Source organism: Lates calcarifer, linkage group LG7_1 (assembly GCF_001640805.2).
Source record: "Lates calcarifer isolate ASB-BC8 linkage group LG7_1, TLL_Latcal_v3, whole genome shotgun sequence".
NCBI lineage: Eukaryota > Metazoa > Chordata > Actinopteri > Centropomidae > Lates > Lates calcarifer.
The window spans coordinates 11,917,449-11,936,769 of NC_066839.1; the positions used below are offsets into that span (position 1 = coordinate 11,917,449).

A 19,321-nucleotide genomic window follows, 5' to 3' on the forward strand; every position below is an offset into this window, starting at 1 on the left:
TACACAAACATAGATAAGCCGTATCTCTTCCTATCTACCTCAAACTGACCATACAGCTGAATTAAACAGTTAACATAACTTCTGAACACACGCTTTTATTTTGAAAAATCGGAGTACATTAAACCGGAAGTCCGGGCTTTTAATTTACCTACCAAAATATTCACTTCAGTTTTTAGTGAGGTTGCTGGCAGGCGGCATGACGATGGTGCTGCAAACAAGCTAGCCAATATTTAAGCAAAGCAATGAAGCCGTGAAAGTAACGAAGAGGGTAATTGTTTTGGATATTTTTGAAGACTTTTTTCGTAATTCCCCTCGCTAACCGTTGTCAACTGTCAGCCCGCTGTTACTCTGTGTGCCTCAGACATTGGTCTAGTTAGCTTGTTCAGCTGGTTTAAAGTTGACTAACAGCAACAAGAAGTCGGAAAAAACGTATGTGAAGTGTTACCTGTGAAGAATACTGCTCCTCTGCCGGCAGTGCAGATGCCTCGCTTGGAAAAGTCAAATGGCAGAGGGACAAAAAGGTAAGACTGAAGCTATACTTGCAGGGAAACTGAGGAGGCTATTAAGTCTCTGTGGTTAGTAACAACCTGAACAGCAAGATCTTCTGTTGCTCGTCTGCTAATTTGAGTAAACTCATTGTATAGTAGAACAGTGTCTTGGCAGGCAAGTCATTTCCTTTGTGTTGGAGAAATGGTGTAAGTGACTGGTGCTAAGAAATGGGAGAATTTCCTCATATCAAAATCTCATTTTACATGCATGTAAACATATGTTGTGAGTTAATAAGATCTGAAATGTTGTTTCTCTCTCTCTCTGTATAACTTCAGACCAAAACTGGACTGGAAGTTTGCTCAGAGGTTCTGCAGCATCCAGAGGGTCTTGTTCCCATCATGGAGCAGTCAAAGCGTCCTGATGTTTGGGACGCTGCTTGTTGTCACACTGATAGGTAACTGCTTGAATTACAAAAGCTTTTTTGTGCAAGAGAGGAAGTATGGCAGTCAAAGGAGGAAATTAATAGCTACAAACAGTTCAAGCTAGCTATCAAATGACTGTGAATGAAATATAAACTTTCATCACACTAATCATCTTGAGTTACATTCCCTGTTAGATAATGCCTTTATGTGACACTGTAATGCTACACTTCTATCTGCATACTATGTTTTTTCCAGCTGACCTTTAGCTTGAAGCCCAGTTTTCCTGTGTTGTTTTATGAGTCTGTTTGAACTATCTTGCAACAATGCGCTAACACATCTTTTTTTCTGCTTCCAGAGCAGCTGATCATTTACCAAGTGGGTGTCCTCCCCAGTCACTTCTACAATGTGCTAGCAGACAAAGATTACTCAGGCTTCAGGAGTCTGGTGGGAAAAGCTATGGTGCTCATTTTGGTCAACTCCACAGTAAGTTGATGTAGCAGAGAGAGGGTTAGCAGAAGTTGACCTGCCTACTGACCAGATTATACAAAAACCCTCTGGAGATCACTGCTTTTTCTTCACATGGAATTTGGCCTTTAAATAGTTTTTACTCTCCACGTATGTGCAAACTCAGCTCTACAGCTCCCTTATCATCCCTCTGTGCCAACTTCTGCTTCTGATTGATGTGCAAACTTAGAGTACTGATAAAAAATATTGATTTTTTTTAAAGAATCTACACTTTCAACACCTTTCTAAATAACATTCATATCTAACAGGGATCAAAATATAACTTAAATAATACGAGGTATCATCACACAGGCTTTAAAACAAAACTCCTGGTGATAACTCTCCATATATCACAGACTAAAAGGTTTATTCTTTATCATAGCAGCTTTTACTAGGTGTTTTCTAATTTTTTCTAAAAAGAAATATGTGCATTGTTTTCTTTATAAGCTGGATAATTGCTGGATCATTGCAGCATAATCAGAAAGTTGACTTGTTTATTATTAACCAGAGCATTGCCACAGTAATGTTCATGCTAACACCAAGGCAAATCATTTGATTAAAATCCAACACTGCTTTTATCGTAATTAGGACAAATCTAATGTTCCTGATGTACCGAAACTAAATAAAAAATCTGGAGCACTCTCGTCTGTATTTTGTTATGTGACATCATATTAGATCTTTTGATTGCTGTCGTAAGACAGTAGCAGGTCAGGACAGCCTGACATGTTCATTTTATAGCCTGTATACTCTCCATGTTGGTCATTTTTACTTGGATTTTGAACCTGAGAAACACGTAACACAACACTGAGTTTATCCTAAAGAAACAAATTCTGTTTATTTTGCTACATTGCTACTTTTTAAATGAAAGGCTGTAGCAAGCCTTTCCCAACATTATTGCTCTGTTGCTTTTTCTCTCTAACAGATATTTTTTTCTCCCTCCCTCTCTCTGTTCCTCTCTCAGCTGAAAAGCCTCGACCAGTACATTTGCAATCAGATGTATGTTAGCTGGAGGAGGACGCTAACTGAGAGCCTCCATACAGCCTACTTCCAGGGTCGAGTCTATTACACACTCAATGTACTCAGAGAAGACATAGACAACCCGTAAGCTTGAATGGTTTTTCTCTTTATTATCTTATCAAGTGTTTTGGGTTTTTTTCCACAGAATATAAACACAAGTGCAAATTTTACTCATTTAATTCATCACCAAATTTGAATGTACAAAGACAAATCTGCAAGGATATTTAAATATTAAACATGATCCCGTAATGTGGTTAATCCCAGTGATTGTTTTTTTTTCTTCATGTTTATTTGGTTTGAATTTCAGAGACCAGCGGATCAGTCAGGATGCAGAGAGGTTGTGTAAGCAGATGAGCACCATGGCAAGTCGCTTGATCGTCTCACCGTTCACATTGGCTTACTACACCTACCACTGCTTTTACAGGTAGGTCTGTAGAGCACTGTGGCAACACTTACCTCCACATACTAACATTTGACACCTATTCTTAACAATTCTCATGTGTCTGTTGCTGTTATAGTACAACATTTATTTTTCTTTAATTTAATGTAATTGTGTTCAATTGTAATTCATTTCCTGTTATTGTCTTTTAAACATTTCTTTAATACCCAGCGCAAATCACTTCATGCCTTTTCGGAAGATGTGGTTAAAATTAGGTTTCCTTGTTTTGCAGCACTGGCTGGATCGGTCCTGTGAGTATCTTTGCCTACTTCGTGGTTGGGACCATTGCCAATAAAATCCTAATGGGGCCGATTGTGTCTACTCTGTTTGAGCAAGAAAAACTAGAGGGAGACTTCAGGTAAAGTTTAGTACACTGTTCATACACAGTGACAAAAACTCACCAGTGTCTGTGTCAAGAAGAATTTGTTCTGCACAGACAAGCAAAACAGGGCCGACTTAAATGGCCGGTCAACATGTGTTCTCCCTGAACTTTAACTGAGTGGTTGAGTGTTTTGTTTTCAGCTTAATTTGATGCTATTTTTTCCAGTGTTTATTATTAAGGAAACTGGTCCTTTGTTAAGAGGAAGTATCTGTAGACACTGGCCCACTGCCTTTGGCCTCTTAGGAAATAACACAGGATATGCGTCAGCTTGCAGTGTAGCCTTTTCCTGTGGAGGAATTGTAATTCTTAATGTCACATTCAAACAGTGTGATTTTGTGCAAGGGGCGTTAAAAGGGCGTTAAAATCTTAAATTACATTGTTATTATCAAAACTCAGATGTAATGTTTTTGTATCTCCAGATTCAAGCACATGCAAATCCGTGTTAATGCAGAGTCTGCAGCTTTTTACAGGTGAGGCGATTTATTTTGCATGACTGTGTGCTGCAAAGGAAGATATAGACATTGCTCTAAACTTAAGACAATCATAAACAAACTAAAGCAGGAACTGCTGCTTTCTTGTAGTTCAAAAATATTATCTGGCTCCATCTGAAGTCTCCTTATACACCAACAAATGCTGCTCTCTGTGTTTTTAGAGCTGGTAAAGTGGAGCACACGAGGACCAACCGAAGACTGCAGGCTCTGTTAGAAACTCAAAAGAGTCTAATAAATAAAGAGCTCTGGCTCTATAGTAAGATCATCCTATACACACCCACTCAGTCATATCTATCATTATATTTGTTAAAATTTTAGAGTTAACGTCTGACCTCTCCTCTCTCAGTCGGGGTGAATACCTTTGACTACCTCGGAGGTTTCCTCAGCTACATTATAATCGCCATTCCCATCTTCACTGGTGTCTATGATGGTCTCACTCCTGGCGAGCTTAGTGCACTCATCAGTAAGGTAGGCTTTTTTTTCTGTTCCCTGCATCTTTGGAATTATAGTTGTCACAGGCAGTTCTAGCCAGACAGACAGTTTTACCCAGTTCACCAATACTTCAAAAACAGGAACTAAAAAAGTGGGAAATTGAATCATATGATCAGTGATGAAATGTATTCAGGAAACCAACAAGATATAAAGCATAAGACGCACAAAAAAACAAATATCATATCACATCCACTGCTGCTGAAGAGGTACAGTGATTACTTGTTGATTTACATTCTAACCCTAGAGGTGTGAGTGCTGCTCACAGTCCTAGCCTGCATGACAGAGCAGCTGACTAAATGTAGATATGTTGCTGATTTTACCACTAGGTGGCAGCAAAACCTTTTTCTCAGGATAAACTCATTACAGTCATCCTGAGTCCACATGCCTGTTGTTAGACAGAGATCTGACTTTTAAATGTCTTAAGAAGTGTTGTAGTAGCTTCTGTCACAATCACACATAGGCCAGTATTGATAAGTCCTCATCATCAGCCAGTATTAAATTCCTCCGTTGTACATTGTTGTTGGTGCCTTTCCTTCTGTGCTCAGACACCTTCATAATCTGTCTTATTTACTCTCTGCTCTGGTTCTCCCTCTCCTTGTTCATATTCAGAACGCCTTTGTGTGCATCTACTTGATAAATGGCTTCACGCAGCTAATAGACCTGTCAACCACTCTGTCAGATGTGGCTGGATACACCCACAGGTATCACGCAGCATACTTAAATTCAACTCCTGGAGGACAGATGATGACAGCAGCATTGCACGCCATCCACCTTTGTATCACTGAGTGTGTGTGTGTGTGTGTGTGTGTGTGTGTGTGTGTGTGTGTGTGTGTGTGTGGTCAGGATTGGGGAGCTGAGGGAGGTGATGGATGACATCCTACGCAAGCAGTGCGACTACGACCCAGCGTCAGGAGAAAGCTACGACTTTGACAGGTTTGTGTGAGCACTCTTACATTAATCTCTGCTGCAGAAAAAAGCACAATCAGAGTGATTTATGCAACAGATGATGTGTTAAGAGAACGTGCACGTGGCTAAAACTAGATATGATTAAAAGACAAGACAAATGAAAAGCAAAGATAATAACAAACATGAATAGAAAGTGCTTATAACAAAGCTTTTTTGTGTGTTCTTTGCTTTTCATTTCATTTCATCTCTCTGCACAGTGACTTCAACATCCACGCAGGCCCAGTGGACACTGCCTTCATCCTGGACCATCTCTCATACAAATCTCCTTACTCGGACCAGCTGCTGGTGGAGGACCTGAGTCTGAAAATCAGTCAGGGAACTCACCTGCTGGTGGTGGGGAACACCGGCACCGGCAAGACATCGCTACTGAGGGTCCTCAACAGACTCTGGGAGGCACATAGCGGTGAGAGAACAGGGACAGGAGGATGAAGTGTAATTCATTTTAATCTATTTTAATGAGTGTGCATATGACAGAACAGGCTTAATGAAAAGGTCTGGTCACTCTGAACCTGTTTATAATAGGAAGCCCTGACTGGAATATAATATATATAAAAGATTAGAGAAGGCTGAGGGGATATACGTATATATGTTCAAAATCATTTTTGTAATTCTATGATGCACATTAACATCACTTTAATCACTTGAAGCTGATGGAAACAAATAATTGAAATAGAGCTGAAATGATTAGTTGACCAATTACTTGACTGACAGAAAATTAACATTTTTGATAATCGACTTATAAGACAAGTTGTTTTTCAAGTACAAAAAAAAAAAAAAAATTTCACCTGATAATCAGCAATGATCAAGATCATTATTTACAGCCCAAGATTAAAACATTGACATGTATATCTTACAGTTAAGGAAGGGATTGGATGATTTTGTGTAGCTTTTCATATGAGAAGAGAAGATGATACCACTGTTCTCTTTCTTATAATTCATACTTTTTTTAAAACAAGATGATGAAAAGATGCAGATATTACACAGAAGTGAAATAGTTGGGATATCTGCAGACATGAGCGGCTTCATGATAATTTCTTTTTTCACCTTCTCAGGCTTTGTCCAGATGACGACATGTTTTGGGCCCAGAGGAACCCTCTTCCTGCCACAGAAGCCATACCTGACTGATGGCACACTGCGTGAACAGGTCACTGTCTTTTCCTTTATGTTGTTTTCATTCAGAAGCTGTGAGGACGCTACGCTCGTTGTAAAACACCAAATCCTGAGAACTACAGAAATCAAACTGTCAGTTGAATGAGGATATTTTACTGGAACTCTGTTCTCTAACAGGTGATCTACCCACTGAAGGATATTTACCCTGCATCAGGTATCAGATTTTATTGAACAGTATTAAACTGTGTAACAGCTTAAGGGTAAAAATATAAATTAATTCAGTCGAGGTTGAAGCAGTGATGCCACAGCAGCACATTTGTTGCCTGATAAATAAATTGGTAGTTTCTGTATGATCATATAAATGTACGAATGAACATAAAGCAATATTTGTCATTAATCTAAACTTGGTTTTCACTTTATGTTGATGCTGCTTCGTAGAATGAATAGTTGCTAATCTGAGAGAGGAATGTACAAACTGCTTATAATGTGAGTTTCCTTTTCCAGGGTCAGTGGACGATGACAGAATTATACAATTCCTGGAACTAGCTGGAGTGGTGAGTGACTTTATCTCACACTGAACTACTTCTCAGTAAAATGTTTCATTTGTTTTACCACAGTGTTATTTATCTTAAAGTCTGCCTTATTTTAAATTTAAGCACACACTTCACACATCTTGAATCAAATTTTTCTCTTCTCTAGTCCAGTCTCCTGAAGCGGACAGGTGGGCTGGATGAACAGGTGGACTGGAACTGGTAAGAGCAATGAGAAGAAGAGCAACATGAAAAAAACACATCTTTGCATTTGTACATTACTGTGCAGAGTAAAATTCAGTTTCTCTCTGCAGGTATGATGTCCTGTCTCCAGGTGAAATGCAGCGTCTCTGCTTTGCACGACTTTTCTACCTGCAGCCCAAATATGCAGGTGTGTTTTCACTCATTCAGTGAACCTGACACAGCAGTTTCAGGGGAACTAGCATAACTCACTGTTTTTGAACTGAACACCTACTATACTTCAATTTAGCAGTTTGTTCTCTGTGTAGTTTTCTGCAACCAGCATTTTTTACATTCGTTTTTTTTGGTTTGCAGTTTTGGATGAGGCCACCAGTGCTTTGACAGAGGAGGCAGAGGCACAACTGTACCGGACCTGTAAACAGCTTGGCATGACTTTGATCAGTCTGGGTCACCGCAGCAGCTTGGAGAAGGTAAAATGAACACACAGACACACATACATCCCTGACCAGGTGTAACAAAGACAAAGTGTCATTTAAAGAAACCTCAGGCACCTTTAGCACCAAAGATGTAATAGCTAAAATTTAGGAAACCACAAAAAATGAGCTGAAATTACTTGCATTAATTGTGAAATTCTACTTGTATTTTATTTTAATTTTATTTTTTTCATTTTTCCCAGTAATACATGGTATATCTGAATTTGGTTAAATGTCAAGAAATCACTTAATTGATTAGATCCAATAACCACTTGTTTCATCAGTTTCTCTGAAGTAGTTGACCTTGTGATATTTTTTGTCTGTCCCTGATTATTTGGTGTCTTTATTGTCTTTTTCTTGACCTTTAACTCTTACTTCATCTCACTTTTATCATCAGATTTGTTAAGAATACTAACTCTGTTTGTGCCATTTTCTAACAGTACCATGATGTCCAGTTAAAACTATGTGGAGGCGGCCGATGGGAGTTAACCAAGTTAAAAGGAGGCAGCAGCAGCATGAATCACACAGACGAAACTACAGAGAAATCTTTCTGAAATCCTGAACTTGAAATAAGCTTCAGTGTGGGAGACGAGAACAGAAAACACTCCTGAATTCCTCAGTTACTAACACTTGATTACTCCTCAACAAGGTACTGGAACATTGGAGGTTGAAATGCACATTCACTTTGTATGTGTTTACATATGTGTTCATGTCCACAGGCATTTTAAGAGCAAAATATTTTATCCCTTGCTTTCCTGGTTGAAAAGGAGATGAAGGAAATGGGTGGGAGTGCAGTTTTCCTGACAGGATGATGGGTTGCAGGGGGATCATGGGTCTTGAACTAGAGAAAAAGGAAGGGTTTGGATAACTGTACTAGTCAGCATGAATCCAACTATCATGAAAACAAATCAGGAGAGACGAAGAAAATTGACAATCTAGTGCCTTTATGTGGAATTACAGTGGTTTATTGTTATATTCACAGTCAATAGATGGGAATATTATTACAACGGTGTGATTCAGTTTTGTATTAAGAACATACAATGCTTTTGTGCTTTTAGTAATTCCTACAAACAGCAGAGACTACAGAGTACATCTGTGGACAAGACATATAGTTTGAAAAGTTGTTTACCTGATTTGATTAAAAAAATATCATATGTGCAATAAAAACAATCAAATATTTGCCTTTAAAATCATTTTTGATACAAGTTTATTTAAGTGAAATAGAGTAACGTTCAGTCAAACGTTCATGTCCCTTTTTAGATAAAAATGTTTTCAGAAAACACATCATCGTGGTTGCTGTTTACTTAAGAGGTCATGGTGACCTTGGATAATCTCCTGAACTGCTGCAGGGTCATCCAGGGTGCTGAGATCTCCCAACCCATTCAGTTCACACTCCACCACCTTCCGCAGCACCCGCCGCATTATCTTACCCGAGCGTGTCTTTGGCAGACGCTGGACGAACTGTGACCAAAAAAATGACAGTTACTAAATCCAAGTTAGTCTTAAATGTCTGTTTGTAGTTTAAAGTCAGTGAAACTGAGTTACCTGGATGCAGTCTGGACAGGCGTACTTGGCGATCTTCTTAGATACCATGTCATTTAGCTGCCTGGACAGGTCTGCCTCTTGGATCTCTACACTCTTTTTTAGCACCACAAACACATAAACACCTGACAAAGCACAGAGACAAAGAACCCTGCTATCAAATTCTTCTCCATCCTTGTGACCTATGTTATGTGGGGGAAAACGTGCTGCTCACCTTGTCCTTTGATGTCATGTGAGTATCCTATGACAGCAGATTCAGCCACTGCAGAGCACTGATTCTGAAATGACAATCAGATACACTTGATTTTTTGAAAACATGAATGTTTCCTTGGTTAAAGGGGCTTTTTGTAAGTTTTCCTCTGTCACTGAATGTGGTTGCCAGCCAAGAGCTTTGGTCATTCAAAAGGTTAGAATACACCCTCTGAGCAGCATTACTCCTCTAAGATGTTACAGTGACTTGCTATCGGAAAGTGACGAGACAGGACGGGGCTAGCTGATTAGCATGCTCACTTCAGTTGAAGAAGAAAGTGAACTAGAAGCAAAACATTGGTGTTCCCTTCCAACAAGGCAGACAGCTCTTGGCGAGTACAGGAAGTGAGGAAGTGATGCTGAGTTTGCAGCATTTCGACTAGACTGGTAAGTAAACAGCTGTTAATGCTAACGTTGGGATGATTGAGATTTTATTTTCTATTTTTTACCACTCACCACTACATCCTCTATCTCTGCAGTCCCAATCCTGTGACCGCTCACATTGATGACATCATCAAGGCGCCCAGTGATCTGGTAATATCCCTCCTTAGATCGATAGGCACCATCACCAGTAAAGAAATAACCTAAAAGAGGGAAACATTAAGAAATTAGAAGTCCACCAAAGTAGACAGGTACAGATACACTATGACGGCAGAGACAATTTGTTCTTGAACATATCGTACTGTACCAGGATAAGGCTGACAGTACGTCTCAAAGTATCTCTGGTGGTCATTATGAATTGTTCGAGCCATACCAGGCCAAGGCTGAGCTATACACAAAGCTCCAGTTGTGTTGTTGAAAGTCACAACTTCCCCCTGAAGAAACCCAAAAGAGTACAAATGTTTAGTAGAACAGGACCGAAATAGGACTGAATCACTGATACAAGTAAGAACTCTTACAAGAACACAGTATTGCTATTTCAGGAAGTGCACTAATGCTGTTGGAACCCTGCCCTCTCTAATTGCTGTGTTGGTGTGTGTTTGTGTGAAGAGGGAGGAAGAGAGATCAGCTGAGAGACATCACTCCAACTGTCTGCACAATCTGCGCATTTCAAAAGCAAGAGCAACTGCAATAGCCATTAAGTAGTATGACAGATTTTTAATGGGAGGTTTAGCACGCACAAAATGGGACTGACGGGTGGGAGCAGGGTCGGTATCAAAAGTGACACAGCTGGTGACTATTTTATAATCCTAATCTGACCCTCTGCTCTGGGCCGTTCCCAGCCATCCAGCATTTGCAGGGTGGCGCGCTACACACACACACGGAGGGATGAGCACCGATACCTCAGTGTCCATGAGCACTGGCTTTATGCCAAAGAAAGGTCTCATGGCCATTCCTGGGACAATCTCTGCATCTGGGTCTGATGGCCTCGGGGCAATGCAGATGCCACCTGTCTCTGAGAACACAGGGGAAAAATAAGATGGATTATATACAGTGCAGTATGTGCAGTGTGCATAAAACAAAATAAAAAAAAAACTTTTTAAAAGTCTACTGCTAAACAGAAAATGTCGAAGTTGTAAACACTGAGGATGACTGACCCTGCTCAGACCCATGACTTTTTTTTTTTCAAATGTTGCCCTAATTTAAAAATACAGAGGTCACAAGTCCAAGACCCCAGCCAGTAAAATGCTAACCATGTGTATGTTTTTAATTGTAGAATCCCCACCAGTTGCCAAAACCCAGAAATTGACACAAACATAATGAGGGCACTCAGTGGACCTCAGTGATCGCTACAGCCCTGTGTCAGTTGTTGAGTAACCTAAACAGACCAAAATAATTTGTAGACTAAAGTACATTTTTTGTAGAGAGGAATTACTGAGGATGAAATGGCAGAACAGAGTGGGGAAAAAAGTAAAATGAAAGATGAAAGGGACAGAGGAGAGAGTAGTAGAAGGTAAATGAAAGCGCCAATTAACGGTTTGTAAATCTAACATAAGCCCTTCTCACTGCTACAGATATAAATTGTGGAATTACAGCCATAGTGAGTAAATTAAATGCAATTAGGTTTGCCTTGGTGTCAAGGACTTTGGTAAATCCGCCTGGTGGTGTTGGTGGCAGCAGTGCTGGAAGCAGCAGAGGGGACCCGTTTTAAAGTAGGACACAGCAGATGATCCCACAATAGCACTAGCAACTGGCATCCTGCTCATATGAACTGTAACTGTGAGACTTCTGGACAAAAACACCCCCCAGAAGAGCCACACAGTACAGAGCTAAGCTAGCTGCTTCCTCCCATTTCCAGTCTTAATGCTAAGCTAAGATAAACAGCTGCTGGTTGTAGCCATGAATTTAGGGAACAAACATGAGAGGTATACATGAACATCTGAGTCATTCATATGTTTATATGTTTTTGTGGCACATAATGGGTAAATGACAAAGTGTCCTATGTTCTCCAGGTCCATGTTCCTCAGCTCTATATAGCACATAATGGAAACCTGAAAAACATGTTCCCCAGCTCAGTATTTGTTTAATGTGACGTAGGCTGTTGTGGGAACTTGTGAGAGGCATTTTCTGTTCCCCGACACTGCTGTATGGCTCTCAGTATAATAGGCCTCCATTTATCAAATGTTTTAGGGTTGTTGTGTTTATATAGCTGTTTTGAAGCCTTGTTCCAATAAAAATAAATTGTATAATATTTAAGAAATTTGAAACTTTAAACAGGTCAGATTTAATCTGAATACCTTGGGGGGTGTTCATGTGTCTTAGCACAATACTGAATTTGGGAGCACAGAACCCTGGGAACATAGATTTGCTCCCTATACATCTTCTCATCTTATTTTTCCGAAATGGCAAAAAACTAATGCTTTAAATAAATTCTCAAAAGTAAGGTTTAAACATGTAGACACAAAAATATATTTTTTGCTCATTCTCCTGCATCCTCTCTCTAGTTCTGTATGATCCAACATGGAGGCCGTATGCCAACAGTGGATCATCTAATTTTCTCTCTAAACAGGCTACTTGTTCCCAGATCAACCAAATGGCATTTATGAATAATGCCACTTAGTCCTAATTGGAAACACTGGTCCAGGAAAATAACATAACAACATAATCCTTTTTACTGAAGTAGGGTATTTGGGTCATATCTGTGTCTGTAATTCTCAAGCTCATGATGCTCTGATGTTTAATTATCATCAATTAATTATAGGTTTCTGCCATTTGTATGGTAATTAACGCAGCTTTACTCCATTTGGTCATTACTCAATCTAATTTGGAGGGACTGAGGATGAAACACATAGTGTCAGCCGGGTCCTGCGTTCATCCACAAAATAGATTTTATTAGCGAAATCAGCTGATTTGAAACATGTTGTTGTTATGTCCTATCGTAAGCTGCTTTAGTAGAGGAATAGTGGTTATTTTGTGGTGACTTCAGAGGGTGAAGGACACGAGGGCAGAAAATTATCAAGATCAAGAACACAAAAAAAATGTTTTATTTTCTATTTCTCTGTGGTCGATATGCGGACCAATTGAAGAACAAATTTACATTTTTCAGCCAACAAGCTGCACCGTAGAGCTTCATCTGATAGTGGGAGGTTTGTAGACTGATCTGAGTCTCTCCAGTTGGCCGTGGTCTGTTGTGTTATGTGGCTCTTTTGGCAGCTACGGTCATAACAGCTGCATTCTGCAGTTCGAAATACGTCCAACTGGATAATGTGAGCAATTGACGAACAAAATGAAAACAAGGATGAAATTATTGTCCTCCATATTTCTCTACATGGTGATAGTGTTGATGTTGGCTATTGTTATTATTCAGTATTAAGAAAAAAAAGTTTAATATGGAGAGCCCCTCCTAAAATCAAGATGTTTGATTTGAAGAGGAAAACATCTGGTTGGATTTTGGGTGGGGGGTGGGGGTGTAGAGGGGATACAAAACCTCCCCGCCTTTGTGCATGTGTGTGTGTATGTGTGTGTGTGTGTGTGTGTGAGAGAGAGAATGCACTGTATGTGTACACACGACCACATTCATGATGTTATGTAACAGTGTTTTTTTTTTTTTTTTTTTTGGAGGGACGGAGCAAACTGCTCTCCCCTTTAAGACTGACTGATGGGCCGTTATAGAAGCTGCAGACGTGGCTGTGTTCAAGGAAGAGTTCATGAACTAAACTACCCTTTGTGGAGGAATTGTGAAAGTGATAACAAGTGAAGAAATACTACTGTTAGAGTCACTGCATGAGAAACAAAACCAAGTTGAAAGTGTATGCAACGTGATTTGGTTAATTGGTCCCAGGATTGAGAGTACAATAGAGTGCATAGGTTGTAGGTTGGATTGTAGCCATACATGAGGTACAGTGTATGATTGAAGAGTAACTATAAACCCAATGCACTGTTTACTGTAGGCTGAAGAATGCATCCAGTTCTTCCAACAATGATGCAGCTGACAGCAACAATGCATAGATACAAACATGCAAAATGCAAAACCAACACCTGACTACGCACTTCAGCATTGAATATTAAACACAATACCCACTAAAGCTAAACAACTGTTATAGCCCTTGTACAACGGCAGTATTTAGTGTCAGTTTTCTTTAAATGAAGAGCTGATTGACATAAAAGAAATCATTCGGTTTAATAGCTGATTAATGGTTTGAGTCGTTCATCATGTCAGACTATCATTATTTGCTTGTTACAGCATCTCAAATGTTGAAAGACTCTAAGGGTTGATTAATTATTTCATGTGGCTGTTATTGTCTTTCTGTCATTTCAAATAGACCGATAAAAAATGTTTTGTTTAGCTGCACCTGTAGCCTGAAATTCATTTTCCATCATGTTTCACTTCATTCATTCTGTGTAAATCACCAACAACTGATAAAGACGTCTTGAACTAGGCCACTTTACATGTAGTGTCTTCAAATTTGGAAAAGGACATTATAATTCTACTATTTTCTATGATCAAACATGTAAATAATAATCAAATGGCATTTTGGTGACCATTAAAAAAAATGTCTCCAGTAGCTGATAAATTCCTCACATCACTGTGTTTCCAGTTACCTGTTTGCCACCAGGTGTCCACCACAGGACAGCGTCCGTCCCCGACCACACTGTGGTACCACTCCCACGCTTCGGTGTTGATGGGCTCACCCACTGCAGAAAGATAAGGACAATTTAAATTATATAATGAAGTCATGTATTGTTTCTGTGTGCTTTAGTCTTTGTATACATAGTTTAAAGTCATCTGTGTTGGTTCATGGAAAGATTTTCATTCTTTACTTTAAACCTTATGTTTCACTGGAACAGGTATACAGCATGTACACACAATATGTGTGTGTGTTTTCCTTGCAGTGTGCTGGACTTCGCTACAGACACTGTGGATTACTGAGGCATGTCCACGTGCCAACCAGGCTTGACTTTCAATATACTTTAAGTATGTAACACGTGTGTGAGCTTATGGGAGAGGAATTCCTCTGGTTGCTCTCCAGTACATTGTCCTGCAGTGTTGTTTTACATGTGACTTTACACACTGTTAAATCTGCCATAACAATGTTGTATAGTAGCATTTATTAGATGTGCAACACAGCTTGTAGGGTTGTGAGGGAGGCACGAAGATACAGTATGGATACTTGTGGTTAAACTGTGGTGAGCTGTTGTTGTGATGTTGCATCCTGAGAGCTGAGCTACAATGTTATAAACAGGTTATGGAAATATATGATGATGAACCACTGTGCACATAATTGTATTTTCAGGTATACAGGCATACCGGAGCCCAGAGTTTTGAGGGAGGAGCGGTCGTATTTGTGCACCCACTGGTCTCCGTATTTGAGCAGCAGGCGGATCGCCGTGGGAGCTCCGTAGAACTGGTTAATCTTAAGTCTCTGAACCATCTCCCAGTACCTTCCTGTGAAAAACCAAATATGTTTATGTTAGCATGTAGTGAAGATACCAGTCATCTAAAATCAGAATCAGAAACTGAAAATGAAACTAGAGAAGACGTCACTGTTGAGAGCAGTTTCTCCTTGACAATAACAAGGTGTGTGTGCTGACACATGACGACTGTGGTCCTGACTCCTGTTTATACAGAAGCTTCTAATTTTAGTATGGAGGGTATGGCCAAGTTCAAGTTCAACTGTAAACAGTTATTCATGGACAGAGACACAGGCACACAGAGCTGCTGGCAAAGGACACAAATACTTAGAAAGTGTGTGACGAAGCACATCATTTTATATTAACATGATCATAAAAATGTCCTTAACATTAGATCATCACATCTAAGATGAATGGCCTCAGGTGAATATACGACAAACTGGAAGGTATTTAGATTTTTTGTAATCGCAAGATGAATTTTCTTTCATTATGAATGTACCTACCAGTCTGATAGATTCATACGTTTGCTGGTGTTCATACCTGGGTCAGGGTAGATGGGTGTGCTCTCAAACAGGACAGTTGTTCCCCCGTTGGCCAGCGGCCCATAGACGCTGTAACTGTGTCCTGTTATCCAGCCGATATCTGCCACACAGCCAAACACATCTCCATCATGGTAGTTGAAGACATACTGGGGATGAGAAGGAATATGGTATTTACTTCCTTTTAAAACTGCTAAATATCCCATGTAAACTTTACATGCAAGTAGATATGAACCTATCTTGAACTCACTACATTACATAAATGAACATTAAAACTAGAGCCGTATTTTTGTGAAGCTCCTCTGTAATCTCCTGTGAACAGGCTGATATTTCCTCCACAGATGATCAGACACTGGATTACACCAAGTCACATTTTGACTGTTCTGTGCTTTCACTGGCGTTCAGTAACTACACACTGGATGTTCAGACAAAACTGGTAAGATGCCACCTGTTACCCTTTGGGTGAGCGCAGCGTAGAGCAGGTATCCAGCCTGAGTGTGGACGAGTCCTTTGGGCTTCCCTGTGCTGCCTGATGTGTAAAGCAGGAACAAAACGTCCTCGCTGTCCATGGCAGCCGGCTCACACACGACGTCCTCCTTCAGCATCTCCTGCATGACATGGTGAATTGTAAAATTTGAATTTGAGAGTAATGCTGCTGTAACAGACCAAATGTTATTACTTTTCTTGTTGAAACATCATCTCCTCTTGAACAACATAGATGCAGTGTAACCTTTTAAGACCAGCATCTTAAACGGCATGTAAGAATTTAGATTAGTGCTGAAATGATTTGTTCTGGAGCTTTCAATTATATTGCAGGGTCTTCCTCGACAGATAGAGTTTCTTATTGAGCTGTAGATGTTCAAATTTCCATCCTCCTTCTGCTGAAGATCATGTGATACAATTGAAAGTTCCAGAGCAGCTATTAATGAGCTGTCACCTGCTATTTCCAACATTAAGAGTGAACTTTCAATCTCAGAGATTAGCTGATTAATCAAAATGAACCAATAATTGTGGTTAATTGATTAATATTTAAAGTAATGCATCAAGCAAAAATTCACCAAAACATTTTTTAATTCTTCATTTGTCCAGGGAAAAGTCAGTGCTGTTTGCATTAAGATCCTACTCGAGTCCTGATCGGCACTCTGCTCTCTCACCTCCTCCATGGCGACGTCCCTGGCTGTCATGACAACGGGATTCTCTGTTCTCATAGCAACAAACACCTGCCGTACTGTCGGGCAGCTCTGGACAGCTGCATCCACCTGTCTTCTTCAGCTCTGTGACCTTACCCCCTCTGACGCCCTGGTTCACTGTGATGATGGTGCTGGACTGGGCTGAAAATGTGACACGTATAATCAGAGCGCAGATACAGAGGTCTTTATTAGACTCGATTTATTTATTTATTTTTTTAACTAACAGCACGATCAGACTAACTACTTCCTGTGGTGAAGGAAATGGTAGAAGTAAAAACATCTCATTTAGCAACCCTGCTCATAAAATCCACCAAACCCAAGAGGATTAGTCTAACATCAGATCACAGAGGCACAAGCTGATGATTTCCTTCCCTTCTTGTGACTTATCACTTGTCATCAGTCAGGTTTTTACTAATACTTAACTCTGCCCAAACTATATTTTCATAACAGTGAAATGTAATTACAATGCAGGTGGTGATGAACCCACAGATTTATTATTTTTCAGCTCATTGTTTTACCTCCACAACTTAACAGTTTTGGTTCACTCTATTTCCAGGTGCATGTTCACATTTTTTCTCGCAGCATTAATTGATTTTTGACCACGTGGGTTGACTCTTGATGGAAGTATGTGTTTCTTTATCTGCTACATGCTCGACTGTGTTCACCAGCTAGTTGCTAACTTTGTCTTCTGTTGGTCCTGGGCAAGAAATGTTGAATTTTTCTGCACTTTTCAGCTGACAGTTGCTGGAGACAGTAAAGTTGCTGGGCTGATAGACTCTAATTCAAACACAAACCTTTGTAGAGCTGAGGGAAACTGCAGAGTCAGGTGATAATTCTCTGTGGGTTCTTCACTACAAGTAATCCCTTTCAGAACAGATGTAGTTATTTGATCCATTGTTAAAATACAACTATTTGATTAGAGCAGCTTTGAAATGTAAAGTAGAAATCTGATTTCAGACTAATGTCACCTAAATCTGTTTCCAAGTCTGACAGGTCGGTCTCACCATCTCTGATCCGTTCTGCAAGGGCCTCCGCACTGAACCCGGCAAACACCACGTTGTGGGCCGCACCGATGCGGGCACAGGCCAACATGGACGCCACAGCCAGAGGGCAAGGAGGCATGTAGATGGTGACGCAGTCCCCCCTCTTCACGCCACGCCGCCTTAACAGGTTACCCACGCGACACGTCATCTCCAGTAACTGCCTGAAGAGAGATACCAGTGAACTACACTGAGGTAACTGAACATACACACACACACACACACACACACACACACACACACACACACTCACTCATATATATATACACACACACACTAAATCCAACCTGCTGACCTGTAGGTGACTTTGACCTCTGACCCTGGCTCATCTCTCTCCCAGATCAGAGCCACCCTCTCAGGACAGGTGTGCACATGGCGGTCCAGGCAGTTCACTGTACGTGCCCATAAAGAAAACACACACACACACACACACACACACACACACACACACACAGATGGAAAATGACTCTTTATCTGCTTTACTCATCTCCTCAGTAACATGGTGCGTTCAAGGTACTCGCGGAGACTGGATTTGCATGATGATCCCTGTGGACGGGTGTTATCATGGAAAATTGTATCTATCGAGAAGAATTAAAATTACACTCTGCTGCCTCTGGTTATGGCTTCACAGAAATGATAAAATATGTTTTTAAAATGTCAATCACTGGTCCTAGTCTAATAAAATGTGAAGTGACCCTTACCGGACACATTCAGCTTTCCTCCCACAAACCACTGAATCTTGCCTCGGCTCAGGTCACAGTCCTGGACCGTGTGGAAAGGACTGATCCAGCTCAGTCTCTGCTGCGCCACAGCGGCCCAGAAGGTTCCGCTGCTAGAGACGGAAAACTCCTGCAGCGCCGCGCGGTGTGACACCGCTCCAAACCCCGCAGCCTCCGGCATGAACGCCGCTGTGTTGCATCCCCTTCGACCCCAAACATGGAAATAAGACCCGAATATCCGACGACTGAAAGTCTCAACAACGCACTTCGAAGCGCACCCACCGGGCAGCCTCATGGCGAAAGTGACGGAGCTCAGTGCGATCTGAAATGTTTGCACAGCATTTCGTCAACGGGCAAAAGAGCGTTAGAGCAATTTTGGAAATTACCCCCCTCAACTTTAAGAAGTCGGGAGCGTGGAAACTCCGAGGAGGAAGGGCTGGAGGAGTGATGCGTTAAAGGGCGGTAGCTACAAACCCATGTGCCGACAGTATATTTTTTCTGGAAAGCTGCAGCTGGACGTCAGCATCAGTGGCAAAAGAAAAGAGAACAAAGACTTTTCTTTCTTTAAACATCATCTCTAGACATGATTTAACACATTTAATAATACTATGATTTGAGTAGTTACTTGTCTGATTATGGTTTTTCCATTCAAATATTTATAACTCTATAAATGTGCAGATATTTCCTCACACAGGATGTCCATTCTCAATCTCGAAACCGAAAGCTTCAAGTT

General features: G+C 40.5%; 2 protein-coding genes across 2 annotated transcripts; one reads left to right on the plus strand and one right to left on the minus strand.

Moving 5' to 3' along the window:
* The first annotated feature begins 152 nt into the window (after positions 1-152).
* On the plus strand, positions 153-8,686 carry abcd4 (ATP-binding cassette, sub-family D (ALD), member 4). Its single transcript, XM_018694522.2, has 19 exons — positions 153-521; positions 825-943; positions 1,267-1,394; positions 2,377-2,516; positions 2,740-2,856; positions 3,104-3,229; positions 3,673-3,723; positions 3,906-4,000; positions 4,091-4,212; positions 4,846-4,937; positions 5,080-5,169; positions 5,400-5,605; positions 6,255-6,346; positions 6,490-6,526; positions 6,817-6,866; positions 7,012-7,064; positions 7,157-7,233; positions 7,398-7,513; positions 7,957-8,686. Exons 1-19 carry the CDS (start codon positions 481-483, stop codon positions 8,068-8,070), a joined length of 1,866 nt encoding a protein of 621 aa, XP_018550038.1. The 5' UTR covers positions 153-480; the 3' UTR covers positions 8,071-8,686.
* On the minus strand, positions 8,460-19,019 carry LOC108895628 (acetyl-coenzyme A synthetase 2-like, mitochondrial). Its single transcript, XM_018694520.2, is given in 15 exon segments — positions 8,460-8,977; positions 9,062-9,183; positions 9,273-9,336; positions 9,764-9,891; positions 9,996-10,122; positions 10,591-10,703; positions 14,291-14,383; positions 14,997-15,134; positions 15,641-15,788; positions 16,095-16,247; positions 16,794-16,898; positions 16,900-16,970; positions 17,834-18,033; positions 18,165-18,261; positions 18,571-19,019. Coding segments are annotated over 15 exon segments (2,049 nt in total). The 5' UTR covers positions 18,884-19,019; the 3' UTR covers positions 8,460-8,800.
* Positions 19,020-19,321: the final 302 nt, after the last annotated feature.